Source organism: Lagopus leucura, unplaced genomic scaffold (genome assembly GCF_019238085.1).
Source record: "Lagopus leucura isolate 7727_CA_CO unplaced genomic scaffold, USGS_WTPT01 Super-Scaffold_100002, whole genome shotgun sequence".
In the NCBI taxonomy this organism is placed as follows: domain Eukaryota; kingdom Metazoa; phylum Chordata; class Aves; order Galliformes; family Phasianidae; genus Lagopus; species Lagopus leucura.
The window spans coordinates 75,575,442-75,596,610 of NW_024962263.1; the positions used below are offsets into that span (position 1 = coordinate 75,575,442).

General features: G+C 35.3%; 1 protein-coding gene across 3 annotated transcripts in view; it reads right to left on the bottom strand.

Annotated features, from left to right (window-relative positions):
- CSMD3 (CUB and Sushi multiple domains 3) overlaps positions 1-21,169 on the bottom strand; it is a 539,260-nt gene that overhangs the window by 365,360 nt on the left and 152,731 nt on the right. For all 3 annotated transcript variants that reach the window (XM_042869066.1, XM_042869064.1, XM_042869063.1), the window contains exon 5: positions 14,146-14,353. In XM_042869066.1, coding sequence (XP_042725000.1) covers positions 14,146-14,353 — 208 coding nt within the window. The remainder of the gene's footprint in view (positions 1-14,145; positions 14,354-21,169) is intronic.

The window sequence follows — 21,169 nt, forward strand, 5'->3', positions numbered from 1 at the left end:
TGTCCTAGATTATTTGAACAAATGCATATGATTATGTGTTAGATCAGTAATACACTAATATTTTATTTCTGAAAATGAGTAATAACAGATCTTTACACATAATGTCAGAAAATATGACTACAGAGAATGAAACTCATCCCTGCATACATCATCATAACTTCTAGTAATGCTATGGACAGGGATATAAACATAAAGTAGATCTTTATGTTTAACAGCCTTGAAAAATATTCCTGGCATGAATTTTATTTTGCTTCTCAGTCTATTTATTGTTTCACTATAATCACAACAATGACTTCCACAACTTTATTATGCACGCTGGTTAAAAATGCCACTTTTTGTTTTAGAATTGCTGCCTGATAGATCACTTAGAGTTTCTACTGATTCTAGAGTCAGAAAAGATAAACATTCCTTATTTACCTTATTTATGTGATATTCTCTAATAATCTTTTTGTTTTAATCTTTTCCCTATTTCTTTATCATTTACAATTTTATCTTTCTTAACAGAGGGTATGAAAACATTAACACTGTTCATGAAGTATATCACAGGAAAATTGAATTTATCTTTCAGATCCTGAAATTTGTAGGTTTCACTGTGATGAATTTACCCTCAGGGTTTCAAAATAAGGCATTCCACTTAAAAACATCTAAAACCTTTTAATATTAAAAATAATTCCTGTGATAAAAGTATTTGAAGAAACTTATATGAGTATTTGAACTTTTTTTCTTTCTTTTTTAAAAAAACCCTCCGTTTTGTTTTTGTTTATTTTTTTGTTAGTTTACAATTTAAAGTTTTAGGTTACTGCATTTTGGCATTTTTTTCCCACCTGCATGACCTACTGCAGGCAGAAAAAATAAACCTGCAGTAAGCATACATGAATTACTTCTTTTTTACCGACTGTTACGTCAAAACCAGAAAACTGCAGATTGTGACCTCTTGGTAACCTGCACATTGGATAGCATGTAATTACTAAAAAATGGCTCTGACACTTGTGGTTTGCTTTAGTTACTGGTTAGTTTCACCAGTGATTTTGCACCCATTCCTAAAATGATCTTCACATGTAAAACAGATGTGTAATCATAAATAAACAAAGGAGCATCTGATGATCTGAGTAGTTTATAGGCCCCATGTAAGCAATGATTAGCTTTGCAGGAATAACTTTTCTCCCAAGACATGTTGCCTACTTTGCTGAGTAAGGTGAACAAGATCATGGCAGAGACTCAGAACAGACCTGAGTGTCCTGTGAATTTTATATGAATAACAATTGAAACAAACTTGAAAATTGCATATTTACATTTTGAATGGTTTTGGAGTTGTTTTTTTTTTCTTTTCTTGCCTTGTTTTAAGTTTTATGTTACACTTTGTCTTATGTGTACTACCCCTTCACCTACTATACAAGTCATGAATCACAAAATAGGGCTTGTTCAACAATACCTGCAGGATCTGCCAGTTCAGTCACCAATATTTCAAGTCATGACAGCAACTATCAGTCTCTTCTGCTACGCCAGCATCTGCCATCCTGAGAGAATACTAAATGACCATGAAAAAACAAGTGCAGTATTCTGCTTGAGTAAGAACAGTGAAAGTGTCCCTTCTTGAATTATCAAGTAATTTTTCCATCTATACTTTTTTCCAGAAGCTACTGAGTCAAGGATCCAGAATATTTTGTTTGTTTCTTATTATGGATCTTTCTTTTTAAGAATTAACAAAATGCCCCAGATCTGGACTATCATTTATCTGGTTTTTACAAAGAGTTACAAATAGCAATACTTGTAGCACTCAGGACTGCTTCATCCAAGGAGAGTTAAAGTGGGCCATGGAAGTGCAGACACAGCAGGCATCAAATCCTTGCACAAGAGCAATGGAAGAAAAACTAGAGTATTATTCTACTAGATAATTTGTCTTGAGAATTTTGATTCTGATTACTGTTAAGACTTTCGGAAATTGATTCAATCTTATCTCTTTTGAGTACAATCTACTTAGACAGCCCATTCAAAAAGGAATTGCTCATTTGAAAACTGTTGGATAGTTCACTGACTTCACAGGAGAATAACTTCATACATATTAATAAGCACCATCATAATAATAATTCACTCTCTCCATAATCCACTCTTGATGATATTTGATTTTTGACTTCAGGTAAAGTCTCTGGTCACAGGAAATAAGATAATATAGCACCCATTTTTAAGGAAGGGTAGAAAGAATGACTCATGGAACTACCAACCTGTCAGCCTCACCTCTGTGCTAGGGACAATCATGGAGAAGATCCTCCTGGAAGCTATGATAAGGCATATAGAAGACGAAGAGGTGATATGGGATAAACAGCATGTCTTCACCAAAGCCAGGTCCTACCTGACCAATCTTGTCATTTTTTATGAAGGCATAAGTGCATCAGTGGTCTAGAGGAGAGCCTCCAAAGTCACCTATCAGGACTTCAGTAAGGCCTTTGATATGATCCAGCGCATCCTTCTCTTCAATTGGAAATATGTGGATTTGATTGGTGGACTGTTTGATAGATAAGGAACTGTTTGTGAAATCGTACCAAGAGAATAGTGGTCAAAGGCTCAGTGTCTGGATGGAGATCAGTGACAAGTGTTTCCCCAGCAGTCAGCACTAGGACCAGTGCTCTTTAGCATCTCCATCAGTGACATAGACAGTGGGGCTGAGTACACCTTCAGCAAGTCTATGTGGTATGACTGACAAACTCTAGGGATAGGATGCTATTTAGAGAGATCTAGACAGGCTCAAGATGTGGGCCCAATTGTACCTTGTGAGATTCAATAAATCCAACTGCAAAGACTTGCACCTGGGTAATTGCCAGTATCAATACAAGATGGGGGATTTAAGGATGGAAGGCAGCTCTGCTGAAAAGATCTTGGGGGTACTAGTGGATGACAAGGTGAAATATGAGCCAGCAATGTGTCCTCATAGCTCAGAAAACCAACCGTATATAGCTCAGAAAACCAACCGTATCCTGGGCTACATCAAAGGAAGGGTGGTCAGCAGACTGAGGGATGTGATCCAACCCCTCTAGTATGCAGTGGTGAAACTTCACCAATAGTACTGCATCCAGATGTAGAGTCTGCAGTATAGGAGAGATATAGACTTGTTGGAGTGTATCCAGAGGATAGCCACAGAAATGATCCAATGAATGCAACTATGAGGATAGGCTGAGAGAGTGGGGCTGCTCAGCCTGGAGAACAGAAGGCTCTGGTGTTACCTGATAGCGGTCTTTCAGTGTCTAAAGGGGAGCTACAGGAAAGAAGGGGACAGGCTCTTTAGCAGGGTCTGTTGTGATAGGATAAGGGTGAAATGGTTTCAAACTAAAAGAAGGGAGACCCAGACTGAATTACCAGTGTTCACATTTGCAATAGTCACAAACAAAGGAAAGGTGAGAAATTAGGAGTAAATCTGGAAATGATACTCATCTCAAGAGATGTGTATTTAACTACCAGTATACACTGTTGCAAAACCAACAAAGTACTGCCTTCCTAACGTTGTGTGCCTTAATTGGAATCAAATGCTGCATGCCATCACAAGAATACAAAAACTAAGGATGCAGTAGAAAAATATAAAGGAAATAAACTCTGTGAAGTCTCAGCAAGCAATATTTAAAATTTGAATCCAAATGTGGGTGCTGTAAGTCAATAGTCTACAGTTCCCAAGACCAAAACAGTTCAGGTTTTGTTTTCACACTAAATTCATTTTTCCACACCAAAAGTGCCTCAGTATTTTTTCTCAAGTCTTGTGTGATCTACTAATTAACAGAGAAAATAAAACAAAAAGTTTCAATCTTTACTGTTTCCTGGTGCACTAAATTGATGACTATGTAAATGCCTAAGTCAACAGGTATGGGATGAGAAGGAAATAAGAGTGTGAACTTGTTTTATAAAGCAGTATCAATTTAAACCACTGTAAACTATTAGTTCATAATGTTATGAGCCTACCAGACTCTATAGCCTGGTTTGTCTACATGCCTGACCCAAGAACATGTAATGATTTTATATGCAGCTGTCTCTAACAGGTGCAAACTAAAAGCAAACTAAAGACACCTTCCCTTCTGTCATGGTTTTGTGATTTTTGGCTTTCGGTATTCCACATCATAACATCATGTGGGGCACTGGGACTTTAACTGTCAGTGCTCAAGTCCTGGGTACCTGCCCTGAAGAGAAGAAGAACTACATTCCCCAGGGGACCTTGCGGTCAGGGAGAGGAGGTTTAACTCCTGGCAAGGTCGCCTGATCCTGCTTTTCTCGCCTGCCCTTCGTCGTGGACACTGCTCCCGTCTCCCTGCTGCTCAACTGGACTGCGCATCTCACCTCAGCGTTGTGGTGAGGCCTATCCACCTTTCGGACATTCTCTCTCTCATTATATTTGATTTATTAGCTTCAATTCTGATTATATTGTATTATAGTGTGTTATCTTGCATTCCGATAATATACTTAGTAAATTAGTTTGTTTCTCCTCAGATCAGTGCCGCTGTTTTAATTATTTTGGGGTCTCCTGTTTCCGTTTTTTTCCGGAGGCGCGGATCTGCGGATCCCTCCGCCCCGCTCGTCACGGAACCGGGCCAAACCAGCCCGTAAACCGTTGACACCTTCTTTCTACAGCCTTCCCCTCTAGCAGCAAAGAGGAATATGAGTTCTGGTAAGTCTATAATGCTTCATCTCTGCTGGTCCTTCATGGTCACTCTCTTCCCCTGCTCCAGCATGTGGTCTTTCTAAAATGATATTGTCCTTCCCAACCTGATCCTGTGTGGGCTTCGCACAAACTGCAGTTCAAGAACCGTTCCAATATGGGTAACTACCATGGGTGCCAAGCTCAATCCAGCATGGGTCCCCCATTAGCGGAAGCTCTCACCAGATCTCCTGCTACTGTTGGAACTCCTTTACTGAAGATAAAATACCTATTTATTGTAAATGTCACATAGTAACAAAGTATGTCTTTAAACAACAACAAGGACAAAGTATAAACATTAAGATCCTTATTGTTAAATGACAGAGTGAAGACTTTTATCACATAACTTGTGGTTACATGTGTCTATTATATCTGAGGTATTTCAGATATATTTGTGCATTATACTTTGGAGTGCAACTTGATCAGCATTAGATTTACAAGTACAGCCTAAGCAATTAATGCAGGAAAAAAAAAAATAATCACTACAATATGGTACTGTGAAGGTCTTTCCATTTCTTCAGAAAGATTGAAATGTAAATAGCATAAAATCATAGAATTCACAGGTTGGAAAAGACACATCATTGAGTCCAACCACAGCCTAACCATACTTCCCTAACTAACAACCCTCTGCTAAATCATATCTCTGAGCACCATATGTGCCATCAAATCTGAAATTTATTGTGTTCACAGGCACAGCTTTCTCTTGGTCCTAATCTTCATCCCCCTAGCTTCACCAAAATTTTATCAAACATCAGTTTAATACAAAACCATGCAGTTTCAATGATTTACACAGTTCCTTTTATCTGAAGGAAACCACAACATAGTAATTACAGTTATGATTTGTAATATTTCTTTTATATTTACAACTACCAGAGAAAAATTCTGCTAGTTAATTCTCAGTAGATCTTTATGCCTGCAGTTTCTTAATCATTCTAATAGAGTCTTTTTCTCCCATCTATTTAGGTACAAATATAACATAATTCTGAAGGCATTTTTACTGTGTGTCAATGGTTCAAGGGCTGGTTCGATCTGGTTCTGTGACTAGTGGGGCAGAGAGATTTTGCAAAATCCACACCTCCGGAAAAGAGAAACAGGGGACCACAAAATAATTAAAAACAACAGCAATGATCTGAGGAGAAACAGACTGATTTACTAAATATGATATTGGAATGTAAGATAACACACTATAGTACAATATAATTAGAACTGGAGCTAATAAATCAAATATAATGAGAGGGAGTGTCACAAAAGTGGATAAACCTCACTATAACACTGAGGTGGGATGTGCAGTCCGGTTGAGCAGCAGGGAGGAGAGCCTGATGAAGAAGAGAGCATCAGATGACCTTGCCAGGGGTTATACCTCCTCTCTGACTGCAGAGCCCCCTGTGGTATGTATTTCTTCTCTTCTGGACATACTGAGCATAAATATTTACTGATACAAAATGTCTGTACTTTTGAATGTTTGTATCAAATATCAATATCGTGCAAACTTATCAATATTTATAAAATATTTAGATATAAATTTATTATTAGTTTATTTCATAAAAAATCTTATTCTCTATCAATGCCTATTTAAGTGTATTGCCCCTGTATAAAATGATGTATATTATTTGACTAAATGCTTTTTAAACATTCTATTAATGTTTTAAACTTCATTAGCAGTATTTGCAAGTTTATATTCAGAAAAAAAAGTCAGGAAGTAAGACGTGAAGTTAAAATGTAGCTATTTTCTTACAAACATCAAAAGAGGATCTCCTGGGAAATTCCAGAACACTATTTTTAAAGCTACTGCTTAATCAACACACCAGTATTACTTATTTAGGACACTTGTCTCCTTACACACACACACACACACACACAAATATATATATATGTATGTATGTACGTATATGTATATGTATATGTATATGTATATGAAGGCATAAAGCTCAAAAGCTCAGATAATATATTTACAAATATGTAGGTAACTCTGAGAGTGGTATGACATGGTTCATATACCTCACTCCTCAGAAGATGTATTTGAAAATGTTTTACATACAATTAATGCTTTAGCATTACTTCAAGCTTATTATTTCTGCATGGGAGACTGTCAGTAACAAGCAACACTCCCTGAATAACAGAAATATCAGGTGGAGTAAATCAATGGAGTCTTAAGACTGATCTAAATAATCACACTAACTGAAACTTGAAGATTACTGTGAAATTCATGAAGTAAACTTGATCAACTCATCCAGTCCAATCAGATAACTGAAGTAGACCGCCAGGCACCCAGCTTCTTATGTCAGAAGAGAGCTCAGTCCAGACACTAACCAACTAGATGATCATATGTACATCCAGGTTTCATGGCTGCTTATTTGTTATAGTTCCAGGGCTGCTACAGGCAAGCTATTCATGCTTTCACAGACTCAGCAGCAAGGCTACCAGTCTCCAAGGAACTCTCAGAGAGAAAGAACAGCAGCTACTTCCAGAAATTAAATCTACTGTAGGTCTGCAATTTAAAGCACAAAACATGTTGTTTCCAAGAACTGTTCAGCAGCTAGTGGAATCAGCCTTAAGACTAAGATGATCAGGGGGCTGGAGCACCTCCCCTATGAGGACAGGCTGAGGGAGTTGGGCTTCTTCAGCCTGGAGAAGAGAAGGCTGCGGGGTGACCTCATTGCAGCCTATCAATACCTGAAGGGAACCTACACACAGGAGGGGAGTAAACTCTTCAAAAGGGCTGACAACAGCAGGATTAGGGGAAATGGATCCAAGTTGAAGGAGGGAAGATTTAGGTTGGATGCCAGGGGGAAATTCTTTACAAGGAGAGTGGTTAGGCCCTGGAACGGGCTGCCCAGGGAAGTTGTGGATGCCCCGTCCTTGGACGTGTTTAAGGCCAGGTTGGATGGGGTCCTGGGCAACCTGATCTGAATGTGTATGTTTGGTGGCCCTGCTAGGCAGGGGGGTTGGAACTACATGATCCTTGTGGTCCCTTCCAACCCGGGTGATTCTGATTCTGTGATTCTGTGATTCTGTGGTACTTCTTAAGTATTTTCATGGAAATTACAATGGATTCAAAAAAACATTAATACTATTTGATAGAGCAAATTTTCCACTACAAAACACAATTTTTCATCACACTCACCACATTTAGCTATGCATTTTCACCAGTTATGAAAAAAAAACAAACGCTACACTCATAAAAATCTACACTCATGGAGGTTGACTTCTGTTTTACAGCTTCTATGATGGTGTTGTTGCCCGGGAAATATTTCCCCTACAGTCCATCTTTCATTAGCCAAACAGATGGAAGTCCGAAGGTGCCAAGCCTAAACTACACAGTACATGTGGTAGGACAGTGCAGCCAAGACTGCCAATGTATTCCACAGTCTTGAAACTGATGTGGAGCCTGGTGTTATCATGCTGCAAGAGAAAGGTTGTTCTCTTCTGTGGACTGACTCTGGAAGTTCAAACTTTCAGCTTAGTCAAAGTCACAATGGTTCGTCCACATTTCAGAAAATGGAGAAGAATCATCCCTTTCCTATCCAGTAAAACAGTGAATATTACCTTACCCTCTGAGGACGGTGTCTTGACCTTTTATCTGATGAGGAGTTCACATTATCACTCCATGGACTGCCATTTTGACTCCAGCCTCTTGTAGCGACAACATGTCTTGTCACCAATAATGATGTGATCCAGGAAACTGTGGTCTTCATCCCTATACTGGTTCAGTAAGTCCTGACAAACTTGTATATGTTGTTCTTTCTGCTCCAATGTAAGCATTCATGGAACCCACCTGTTGCAAACTTTGTGATATTCCAATGATGTCACCATAGTTCCGAACATACTGAAGCTGAATCAGCTCCGTACACAGTTCCTGATTGTAATCCACCAAATTTGTGTTGATGAACTAATTGAGACACTTCATTCTGTTGCATGACAGCTGTGCATGCCCATCCAGAACATGGTTTTTCTTTCATGTTGCCTCTACTTCTGCTGAAACGCATCACCCATCACCTCCCTGTGTTAACATCCACCATTTCGTCTCCTTAAACATTCAGCAAATGTTGATGAATGTAATTGAGTGCAATTTTTTCTGCATGGAGCCCAAGATGGGTACACTAAGAAAGACTATTTTTTTGTATTCCTATTGGTGCTCATCCATATAATTCAGAAGGCAGTGTTAAGGTTCGAGCTAGATGTTGGTTTTTTGTGTATCAGAACTAAGGGACAGAGCTTAAGAATACAGAATTTCATTCTCCACAGAACAGTATTAAAAACTAATGTAAAAGATATTTCCTTTGGAAAAACAAACAAAGAAAAATTTTATGTTGCAATATTTTTTAATTTTTATTTTTTAGCTATAGTTTTTTGGTAACTGGTTATTTTAAGGAAATTAATATAATCCTTAAAATATGCAATATCAAACAATGAAATATCTAAACATATTTCAGAACAGAAACTGTTTTGCTGTTGTCACATTTTCATTTGATATATTTCATTTTTCATTGGCTGTATCTATTTTTCTACACAAAATGACAATACTTTGGATAAAACCAAACACAGAGTACTGGTTTAGACAGATTAATATTTCAATTTACTGTAAGAAATTCTAAGCCTCCCTTGCATTTTAGGAAAATTAAATAAGAAATGCTTTGAAGTTCTGAAAAATACACTATTGGAATAATAAAACTGAGCTATTTTGCTTTAGAAAGAACAATTGCATCTTATTTCAATTTTCTATTAAAGAACCGAGAAATTATTTTAAATTATTTTGTATGAACATTCCAGTGGTGGATCAAATGCTAAAGTAGTATGCAAAGACATCCTCGTAAGCACACCCTTATCCAGACAGAACAGAGATGACAACAAATACATATTTTGTTTTTTTGTCAAAGCAGACATATATTTGAGTTACTGCTACACTCTCAAGCATCTCTGCAGTAATGTTCATCTCCATGTTACAAAATAATGAAAGAGTTGCATAATTATATGCTCTCTGGAAAAAAAATAAAATAAAAAATAAAATAAAAAAAGGTGATTCTTATTCAGGTTATTGCAGTAATTCTCTGGATGAGAGCTCTAAGCTTTTATTTTATGACATCGTTACTTTTATTGGAAATCGAAATCACTTTACAGAAGGACCATGAAAAAATGTATTAAATCATTCAAACTTAATCATAATTTTAAGTTCAATTAAGTCTAATATCTTTGCAGAATCTTCTTGTAATACCCAAACTCTCCAAGCATGTAGAAGGAAAAAATGCCTATTTGTTTTTCAACAACAAATAAATTAAGTTGGTAAAAACAGAAGATACAGATTTAAGAGGTGGAAAGATCATGGAACAGATCCTCCTGGAAGCTATGCTAAGGCACAAGAAAGAGCAACCAGTGACCTTCTATGATGATGTAATTGCATTAGGGGTCAAGGAAAGAGTCTGATGTTATCTATCTCAACTTCAGTAAAGCCTTTGAAATGGTAGCTCGCAACATCCCTCTCTCCAAACAGAGAAGATATGGATTTTGATGGGTGGATTGTTCAATGGACAAAGAACTGGCTGCAGGATTGAGTTCAGAGAGAGGTGGCCACTGGCTCAGTGTCTGGTGGAGATCAGTGATGAGTGATGTCCCCCAGCGGTCAGTGTTGGGACCAATACTCTTTAACATTGGTGACACTGATAGTGAGCTCAAGTGCATCCTTAGTAAGTTTGTCAATGACACCAAGCTGTTAGGCACAGTCAACACAACAGAGGTACAGGATGCCATTCAGAGGGATCTAGACAGACTTGAGCAATGGACCCAGGTGAACTTCATGAGGTTCAACAAATCAAGACTCAAGATCTTGCAACTGAGCTGAGGCAATCTTCACTACCAATACAAGCTAGGATATGAAAGAATTGAACACCGCCCTGCCAAAAAAGACCTGGGGTACTGGTGGATGGAAAGCTGGACCTGAGTGAGAAATGTGCCCTCACAGCCCAGAAAGCCAACCGTACCCTCGGCTGCATCCTAAGAAGCATGGTCAGCAGGTTGAGAGAGGTGACCCTGCCCTGGTGAGGCCTCACCTGTGATACTGTGTCCAGATATGGAGTCCTAAGTACAGGAGATACATAGACCTGTTGGAGCATATCCAGAGAAGGGCCACAAAAATGATACACAAAATGGAACACCTTTCATACAAGGATAGTCTGAGAGTGCTGGGGCTGTTCAGCCTGAAGAAGAGAAAGCTTTGAGGTGAACTGATAGTCTTTCAGCATCTAAAGGAGGAAAGCAGGGGACAGACTCTTTAGCAGAGTCTATGGTGATAGAACAAGGGGAAATGACTTCAAACTCAGTGAGGGTAGATTTTTGTTAGATATAAGAAGAAAATATTTCAGTGAGGGTGGTGAACACTGGAACAAGTTACCTAGTGTTGTGGTCGATGCTCCATCCCTGGAGACTTTCAAGGCAAGACTGAATAAGGCCCTGGGTAACTTGATGTAAATCTGGTGTCCCTGTTTATTACAGGGGAGTTGGACTAGATTACAGGTCTCTTCCAAGTCTAAGAAGTCTATGATTCTATGATTCTAAAGCCTTTTTGAGGACAATGTGAAATTTTCCATCCTTACCATCTTTCATGAAGACTTCTCTCTAAGCACATTATTACAGAACATTCTGGCAGTGAGGTTCTACCATGATGTCTATACAATTTAATTAGTTTTAACAGTTGTCTTCAGAATTTGGGCTAGATTACACACTGGGAACAAGGATAACTACTTCCAAGTTAGAGTATTCCATTTTTTAAATGATTGAATAGGAAGTATTTCATTAAAAATTAACAATAACAGAATAAGAGATTGAAACATTTTAACTATCTCAGACACCATCATAAATAACCTCATATTTGTTCAGATAGTCATTTAACTCCAAGATTCCATATGCTGGATAAATTATCCCATAATAAAATTGATACTTTTCTTCATCAATGGCTGTTTAAAACTCTTAATTTTTCATTTAAGTAGAAAGCAATGTTTCATTATACCTCATTTGAGTTTCTGTTTTGTTAAGGAAAAAAGGGGGAAAAAATAGTTATATGGAGTAAATTATTTACTCTCAGTTTCACTTCCGGCACGAAAAAAGTCACATTCCTTCAAATTATCAAATGTCAGGGTCAGCCACTGAGATCAGACAGAAAAAAGCCCTGAAGCGTATTTACATAATTTTTTTGCAATACTTAATAAAAATGATCTATCGAGATTTTCTTAAAGAACATACTTGGCATAATTGAAATAATGTAACGACTGACAAAAAGATGACAGTTAGTACTTCCTGAAGAATTCCTAATCATTTACTGTGGATAACTACTGACTATCTAGTTCACTTATTTTACTTAGAAACAGGAAGTAGGACTATTTCCTTATGAAATTAGATGTACAGAAAGAGAATACTTTTTTTTTTTTTTTTTTTTTTTTTTTTTAAACAGTGGGTATAATAGTCATGTAAGGCAACAAAATATCTAAGGCATGATTCAGAAATAATACCAACCAGTCAGATTAAATGATAAGGTAATTTTACAAGTCACTTTGCTTTCCAAAATGAAAGATCAAGAGCCTTGTTTTAGTTTTAACACTATTCTACTAGGCAGTCTTTACAAAGGAGACTGTGTTGAACTAAACCCCCAGCTATATTTTAAGGGGATATAAAAGATGACCAGTGTAAATCCAATTTAGAAATGTTTGTTTATTAAGCTCTCCAAATCTATTTTTCCCAGTATATGGGGGTGTATGTGTTTTCAAAACAAAATGTAAGTCTAATTTGGAGAATATAAATGATAGGAAAAAAATATATCAATCTAAAACAAAAAACGTCACGTGCTCTCTGGTCTCAATCTGCTCCTCTACATAACCAATTATTAAATCAGAATGTCATTTTTTTAATTTGTAAATAGATAATGAGAACTTCCATTTATAAATAACCTTATTGTATCATTTCAATACTGTCAAAGCCTTTTTCAGAAAAAAGCAGATCTTTGAAGTTCATGACTGAATATACAAAATATATTCAAGAAATATCAAATCCAAATTTAGCTAATCAAGTGATTCATATTGTCTATATGTTAGTTCACTAATAATTATTGTAATTAATTGTTTAAAATTTGTTTTAGTTGACATCTTGTTGAAAAGATTTCAGTTTAGCCTTTTGAAGTCAATGGCAATTCAGTAATATTCTAATATAGGTAATTAACTACGTAGGAGGCAATATGAATTAACTCTATGAAAGATGATTCAGTAAAGCTGATACACAGTGTACAGACTTCTATAATACACTGAGATTGTAAGGAATATAATTCATAAGCATTATCTGTAGAAATTTAGATTTGTCTTCAAAACAGTATAATTGTTTAATCTATTTTCTTATTATAAAATTTAAAATAATTTAGCTTATTGAGTTTGTATTTTAATTTCTTTTTTCTAAATAAGAAAACAAAGCTCTACTTACTTTAACAGGACAAGCCAATTGCCTGTTATGCAAATCCATCTATCTGTTATGCATAGCCCTCATACTGCTTTGTTATCCAATTAACAACTTAAGATTTATGGTTCTGTACATGTCCTCTTTGTGATCTGGTAGTGTATCTGAACCAAAATAACAAACACAAGAATTTTTCATATTCACGTGTCTTCAAAACAGTATGAGGCTGGTGCCTTAAAACTACAAGGCCAGAAAACTACAGAATATATCATTTATTGTATCATTTATTTTTTCCAGTGAACAGAGTCTGACCTTGAAAGAGATTTTTAATGTTTTATTTCATCAACTTGTTTCATACAGTGCAGTTACAATGAGATCGAGAATTGCAAAATCTGCCTGGGAAAAACATCGCTACTTTTGCAAAGTCAACAAATAGAAATCCTGGCAGTGTATCTGAAATTAACACAAAATGAAAACAAACAAACAAACAACAACAAAAATAAAAACCCAAAGAAGCAACAAATGCTACAGCTATCCAGCATCTTGTATCTCGCAGATCAGGATGAAACTGTACAGATGATTGTAAGAACGGCCCTATGCTCACCACACTATATAGTGGGACTACACATGCAATTCTCTCTGCAGACACTCATCCTGAGAGGACTGTGACTAACAGTTGTGATCAATGTGATTTTCTCAAGCTCTGTGCAGAAAAGTCTCAACATCATTAAATTCCCTGAAGGTGTCACTAATTGAATAGTTAGACTCATAGAAACTGAGGTGAAAGAGTCTACAGTGACTTTCATCTTGATGAAAGTCTTTGAATATATTTTAGAATTACTTTACAGCTGCAATTAGAATCCCTGTATATATATTGTATATCTGTATATTCATGGTAACAACTGTCTTTTGCTTTGGTTGATCTTTCTTAACTTTAAGAATGCCTGATATACTGAGAAAAGCAAAAACCACAAGTCATCCCTTTCACATATCCATTTTTTTTTTTTTTAAACAAATGAAAATTACAGTTTCTGACTTACCATATTGCAGGTGGTTCAGAACCTTCTACTTCCAAATAATCGTATTTTTCTTCCATTTGGAAATCTGTAAATATGAGTGAGATAGTATCCCCAGGCTCTGCCACAATTGTCCATGTGCAATCTGCATTATTATGATATTCATTAGGAAAATTGGGGCTTGAAATGATACCACTGGATCCTCTCATAGTTCCTCCACATGCATCCTCAGCTGTTAAAAAAAAAAAAAAAAAAAAAAAAAAAAAAAGTCATTAAAATAGCCCTTTTCTTGAAGAGAATAAAATTTTGCTAACTTTTAGATGATCAGTTCATTTGTTAACATTTGACTTGAAATGCTGCTGTAAAACTATGATGCTAATGAGGAATTTCTTCAGATTTCACTAACTCCAATATGATTTTAGTAGCGCCATCACATATTTTTATAATCTACTTTCTGTTATTTGATTGGCACAATTTCATTCACTTTACGATAGCATATAAAAATACGATAATTTCTGCTTTTGTTTTAACTAAGAATGTTTTCCTAAAGCAAATTGAGTTTAACATGCAGTCTGACGCATGATATGCAGTATTCACATTATACTGAAAGAGACCTGAGAATCATACCCAACTTATGGTAATTGCATTTTTATGACAAGACATTCGAGTAGCTGATCAGCTTTATTTTGCAAACTAAAGCATTTTATGGGTTATTTCCCAGATGCCATGTGCACAATTTCATAAATCAAATGTGTACAGAGGCATTTCAATGGGAATTTTTTGTTTTTTTTTTTTTTGTTTTTAAATAGATCGTTTATCTCAAATATTGCCATGGGAAGAATATTTTTCACAATGAAGTTCCATCTAAAGTTCAATATTATGCTGAATAAAGTAGGTAAATCTTATACATTTACAAAATCAGTTCTAACGTCAACAGAACTAATTCCACGAGAAAACAACACATGCATAGTGATTCAGAGATTTCTTTCTTTTGTAAGGTAAGAGAAAATGATAGATATTGTGACTATTGATCTTTTAGATCAATGGTATGATAGCATTTTATGCCAAAAGTATTTCTGTGAATTAATAAAAGTGATCACAAGTGTGGTATTAATAAGTAATTTATATTGAAATTCTATTTTTATTAGATGAAGATATCACATTTTTATCTCACTTATTCAGTTTATTATCCAAATGTCTGAAGCGCATCTGAAAATTAATTTTTGCTTCTGCTTAATTAGAGTGCTAACATCAATATAATATGCCATATGCTTGAAATAAATTACCAATATTACTGCAAAATTAAAGGCAAGGTTATTGTTATTATTATTATTATTTTCAAAATTATAGCATCAAAGAACGACAGCTTTAAAGAATTCTGACACACATAATGACTCAAAATTAAGGAGAAGAAAATACTTAATGACTGTAACAAGAGTCTTAAATTACAATATTTTTGGAGTTTAAAATGCCAGGCTTTTTCTCTTAAAAGTTCTGCTAAGTTATTACATGAACACATGGACAACTTAAAGTAAATCTTACTAATTGCCAGTGCTTTTAGCATCCATTAAGTGCATCATAATTGAGGAATCTCATTAGAATGCGATCTTAGATAATTTACTGTGATAGGAATAGAGCACTATCTAAAAGGTAATAATGAAGTTTTGGTTTTACGCATTGAGAAGCATTGGGAAAATCATTTTTAATTATTACTTCCCTGAAGTAAAATTTCAATTAAAACAATGTGTAAAATGCACACTAAATGAAAGATCTTCACATTGATTGTAAATACTGATTCAGTGGTTTTATCATATGCTGATATGAAAGACACTTTTAATTTTTGTAGATAAATGATAAAACTTATGCAATCTGGAAACAAACAGTAGTACATAGTTTTTCAGCTCATGTAACAAGCTAAAAAAGAAGATTCAGAGCATCAGATAAGACTAGAGACTCTGGAATTTCTTCCTCTCAGACTGAATCACAGAATCACAGAACGGCCAGGGTTGGAAGGGACCTCAAGGATTGAAAAACTCCAACTCCCCCCCACCACAGACAGGGCCACCAACCTCCACATTTAATATTAGACCAGGCTGCCCATGGCAGTACAAAAAAAAAACAGAGAAAAAACCCACTTTTAAGATATCTAATCTGTATTTTCTAAAAATCAAATTAAATTTATTTTGCAACATATTTGAAAAATCTATATAACCAACAAAATTACAAAAAACGCAAAAAAAATTGCACAGTGCCAAGATGTAATTTTTGCATACATACTCTGATCTTAAACATATGCAGGAAGGGGAAGATTTTTCAAAGTGATAAGCAAGTGGGAACTTGGCTTAGAAAAGCTTTTCAAGGTATTAAGAATTCAAATAAGATCCGTATTTGAATATACATGAGGGCTTTTATGCAGAGGGAGTATCTCTAATATTATGATGTAAGTGAAGATTATAAGAATATGAAGATTTTTTCAGCTGATTATTGTGCATACACAGGTTTTAAGTTATATATACACAGATACACACCATTTTTTTATGCTTAAATGAATATCAGAAAAATGGATAAACATTTGTATAATTTCTGGTGAAAATTAATTTCATAAAATTTTATCTTTTATTTTCAGTACTCATGATAATCTTCCCTATATACTGTCCATAGTTCCTTTTTCATAATAAATTTTGAAAATATATTTCTTGAGTTAGCCTTGTCTTATTTAATTTTAATTTTCTGCTTATTCTTGTAGGTTTGGTGATATTCACAATAAAGTTACATAAACTTTTAACTAATTATCAAGAAGACAGATGATCAAAGATTTTAGAAAAATTTATCAGCCATGCAAATTCACTGATTTCAGTAACAGTTAAATGAGATTGCATGATAAATAAAGTTTAAATTCAGCACACAACCCATCATGTCATCTAATCTATCTAGATACTTACAGTGCCTTGAATGGTTGAACGTCAGTGCTTAACTCAACTCTTCACAGAGTGATTGACATCTGTTATCTAATCTTTAAAGCAATCTAAGAAAGAGTGCATCAGCTTTCCTAGTATAAATGACGATCTTTACAATAAAAGTTTTGAGGAAGTTGAGACACTAGAAGGAATATATTAAGAAAAGCTGAGAAGATACATTACAGTTCCTGTATACTGTGATTCTGACTTCCAATGTACTGTTATTTCTACTTTCTCTTCAGCAAGATTAGTACGTCATACACTGAAACTCAGCGTAGCTACTGTCCATAGTGTTATTAGCCTAAAACATTTTTGATAGTTAAAAGGGAAATAATTAGAATAAAGAGAAACTTGAGGATACAGAACCTGCTACATGAAAAGCTGAGTCATTTGCGATGAATGTAGACTAAAAGATCCTTCCACATATCTTAACTAATTCTAAGAAAAAAAGAATAATAAAATGCTCATAATAAAGAGCCATTCTTGCAGAATGGCTTCAAAAAATACATTGTATATCCATTAGCATTAGCCAGGGGTGTGGGCTACACAATATAGAGAATACAACATTCCAAATTAAATAAATCCCAATTCCATTAATTTAGTACTTGTTTCTATGCTGCGTACACACATATGGAATTGTCAAGAAAAGCTCTACCTACCTAAATAATTGTATTTCAAGTCCAAATGATGCCTCAAATTCTCCGTCTTTGACAGCTAAGATTTCTGACAGGGATCCTAAAAAATGCCACTCTTCAATCTATGATACAGTATTTATCAGACATTAAGAATAAATATAATTCTAAAGATATTGAGATTTTTCTAAATGAAAGCTATTGTTTTCACCTCTTTCTGGAAACATGATTATTTGATGGAAATATGTGTAATTATGGAAATAACATTTTTTATATTTTTTGAGAATCACAACTCTTCAATTGCAATAAAAATTTCTGACAGGAAAAGGAAGGTTTTGTTACAGAATTCTACCAGAGTTTTCTAAATAATATTTGTAATCGCTATTCAGATTCAAAGAGAATGGGAATATCTTCTTCAGGCTGTAAATACCTTAGCATGAGAAAGCAAACATCATTATCTGTACATTAAAAAAATCTGCACACTGTCTTAGCTATAATTCAACTTCCATGAATATTTCTGAATCAGAAGGTGTTTTTGCCTTCCAAGGATCCTTTCAGTTTCTCCTGACAATTTGCCAGAGGTTGGCTCAAAATACAGTGATTGTTTATGTTCTTGGTTGTTTTTTTTTTAAGTATTCAATAGGCTCTTATTATTGATGTCTTAATCATTGCAGATACGTTAGTTAGAATTTTAATTGATGAAGCTTAAAATTGTCTTTATTTGAGTATTATTACACATGTATTTTATGCTTAATATTCTACCTTTTCTAAGTGTATATACATTCAGATTGTTTTTACAGATCCACTTTGTAACGTATTTTTAACTTAATTTTCCACCTGGCTGAATTTGCTTGTTTATCCATACATTCAGATTGTTTTTACAGATCCATTTTGTAAAATATTGTGAACTTAATTTTCCACCAGGCTGAATTTGCTTGTTTATACATCAGCAACTTTCACAAATTTCCAATGTCACACTTGGCCAGTGCTCAATCCAATGTCTGTATTTTCACTCTAGCTTTGCACTTTTCACCACGCTATATACAGCTTTCATAAAAGCCACCATAGAATGAGTTTCTTAATAAGTTTCTCCACTGCCTAAGCAGATCAGCAGGAGAAAGGAAGATTAATACGCTGAAATGCAAAGCCACCTGTAGAAGTTAGGTCAGTTTAAAAGTCTGCTGTATAATAACCAATGAATTTAGAAAATAAGCGCAGTAATAAACAACACAGTTACAAAAGTACTTTTAAGAAGTTCCCAGGCAGTCCCATTTTCAGTTGTATTCTGTCTAGTAAATGATACTTCTTTGCACATACCACACAGCCTTCTCCTTTAATTCCTTCCCTTTCTTTCTTGATCTGTGCCCATCTACTCCAGGGCTCTCATTGTGCCCACTGGAATTATGTGATTTAGTAGTGTCATAGAATCATAGAACCATAGAATGGCCTGGGCTGAAAAAGACCACAGTGATAATTTAGTTTCAAACCCCCTGCTATGTGCAGGGTCACCAACCAACCACTAGACCAGGAAGGCCATATGTGTTACAGATTTGAGTTTTCATATGAATTTACACACTCTGCATGTTTATGCACAGGCAGCACCTATGGTCACCCCACTACCTTCATTTTGAGAAATCCCCAAATTTTTTTGCTCCACACATTCTTCCCCTGTCCCCTGCAACTCCATGTGCTTCCATGCTTTGGTCACCAGCATGGAGAAACCTGCTTTAAAGACTTCATCAGCAAGTTAACAAGCCTTTTGTCAATGGCACTTTTGACTCATTAAAGAAAGCTTAATTTATTCTAGAAAATCCTGTCACATTCTGATGTTCAGAGCAGGAAATTAATTATTTGGTTTTTAAAGCAGAGATAATAGCAAATGCAGTATAAAGCATATTACATTTACTTCCATTTAATATTGTGATATATTCTAAACGGACCATATAAAATGAAAAATGAAGATGTATAAACAAATGTAGAAACATTTATATGTTAGCTTTTCTTTAAACTTGCCATAATAAAAAGAAAAAATCTGGTCAGTTCCTATAAATTATCTACAGAATATTCTTACTGTCTTCAGAAATTTCAGTGAAATAATTACTACACACCCTTCAACTGAAAATCTCAAGGACAGTTTTGTTAAAGATTTGTCATTAATGACTTAAATAAGATTCGTCCAGCTTTGGAGGATAGGGACATAAAATAATTCCTGAGGACATAGTGAAGTCTCATTTGCTTTGGCTTACTGCTGTGACATGAACAGCTCACTGAGATTTTAGATCTCAAATAAACCTGAGGATGATTATAAATTGACATGATTCACATATACAAATCCTTCATTTTCCACTTCTATGTTCAGTATAGCTGTAAAATTTATGCAGATTTGACAGACAGCAAAAAAATCATGTAATAGCTAAAAAAGTGAGGAATCTTAGGAGCTTAAGCTGCTCCTGAAAAAATTAAATGGAATAAATAGTCTTCTAACCTTCTGAAGCAGAACCTCAAAAATGAACTATGTTACACTACCAGTGCTCACAAAATTTTTGCCTCCTGCAGATCTGTACTGGGTAGAACTGACAAGAGAGCATGGGGGTAACCTGCTGGGGAGGCAGCCATGGTTCCCAGCTCTGCAAGGAATGGCACCAACCTATGGCACTGCTACAGCCTCCACAGGCTGCACTGATCGCAAAGGGTGGCAGTTCCCTCAGGCAAAGCAGAACACAGGAAAAGGCCCTTTGGTAGGCCTGTTTTCTTTTGTTTCACAACACCTGAATGAGTAATTAAACTTCTATGTTGATGGACAGTAGATTGTTAGATTCTTAGAATAGGGTCTAGGTACCCACTATAATACTTTCCATTCTCTCTGTGCTTCAGCTGACTGAGGCCATTAATGTTGCCTGGGGGGAAGAAGAGGTGGCTCTCCCCTTGCCGCCCACTAGCAGCGGAGTGAACTAGACTGTCCTGAGGAGTGCAGCAAGCAGGATGTGAAAGACCCACCAGGAGCCTTCATGAATGTAGGTGAAGACTGGTATCTAGGAATGTGAAGGCACAGAACCGTAATACACCATGGAAAATCAAAACTTTTCTGACTTCTGAGGCATGTGTTGCAATCCAAAAAAAGGCAGAGCTCTGCTGAAATAAGAGCAAGCAGAAGGGAAAGGTGACAGTTTCAGAGTCATGGTGGAAGGGAAAGGTCTATTCTCCAGTCCTTCTCTTACAGTTTTGTTTCTGCTGATTTCTAGAGTGTTGCATACAAATTTCCACACTGGCCACTCCAAATATATAAATTAATATAATATAATATAATATAATATAATATAATATAATATAATATTATAATATAATATAATATAATATAATATAATATAATATAATATAATATATAACATTAATATATATATTATATAATTATTATATATATATATTAGATATATAGAATAAATAAATAAATAAATAATA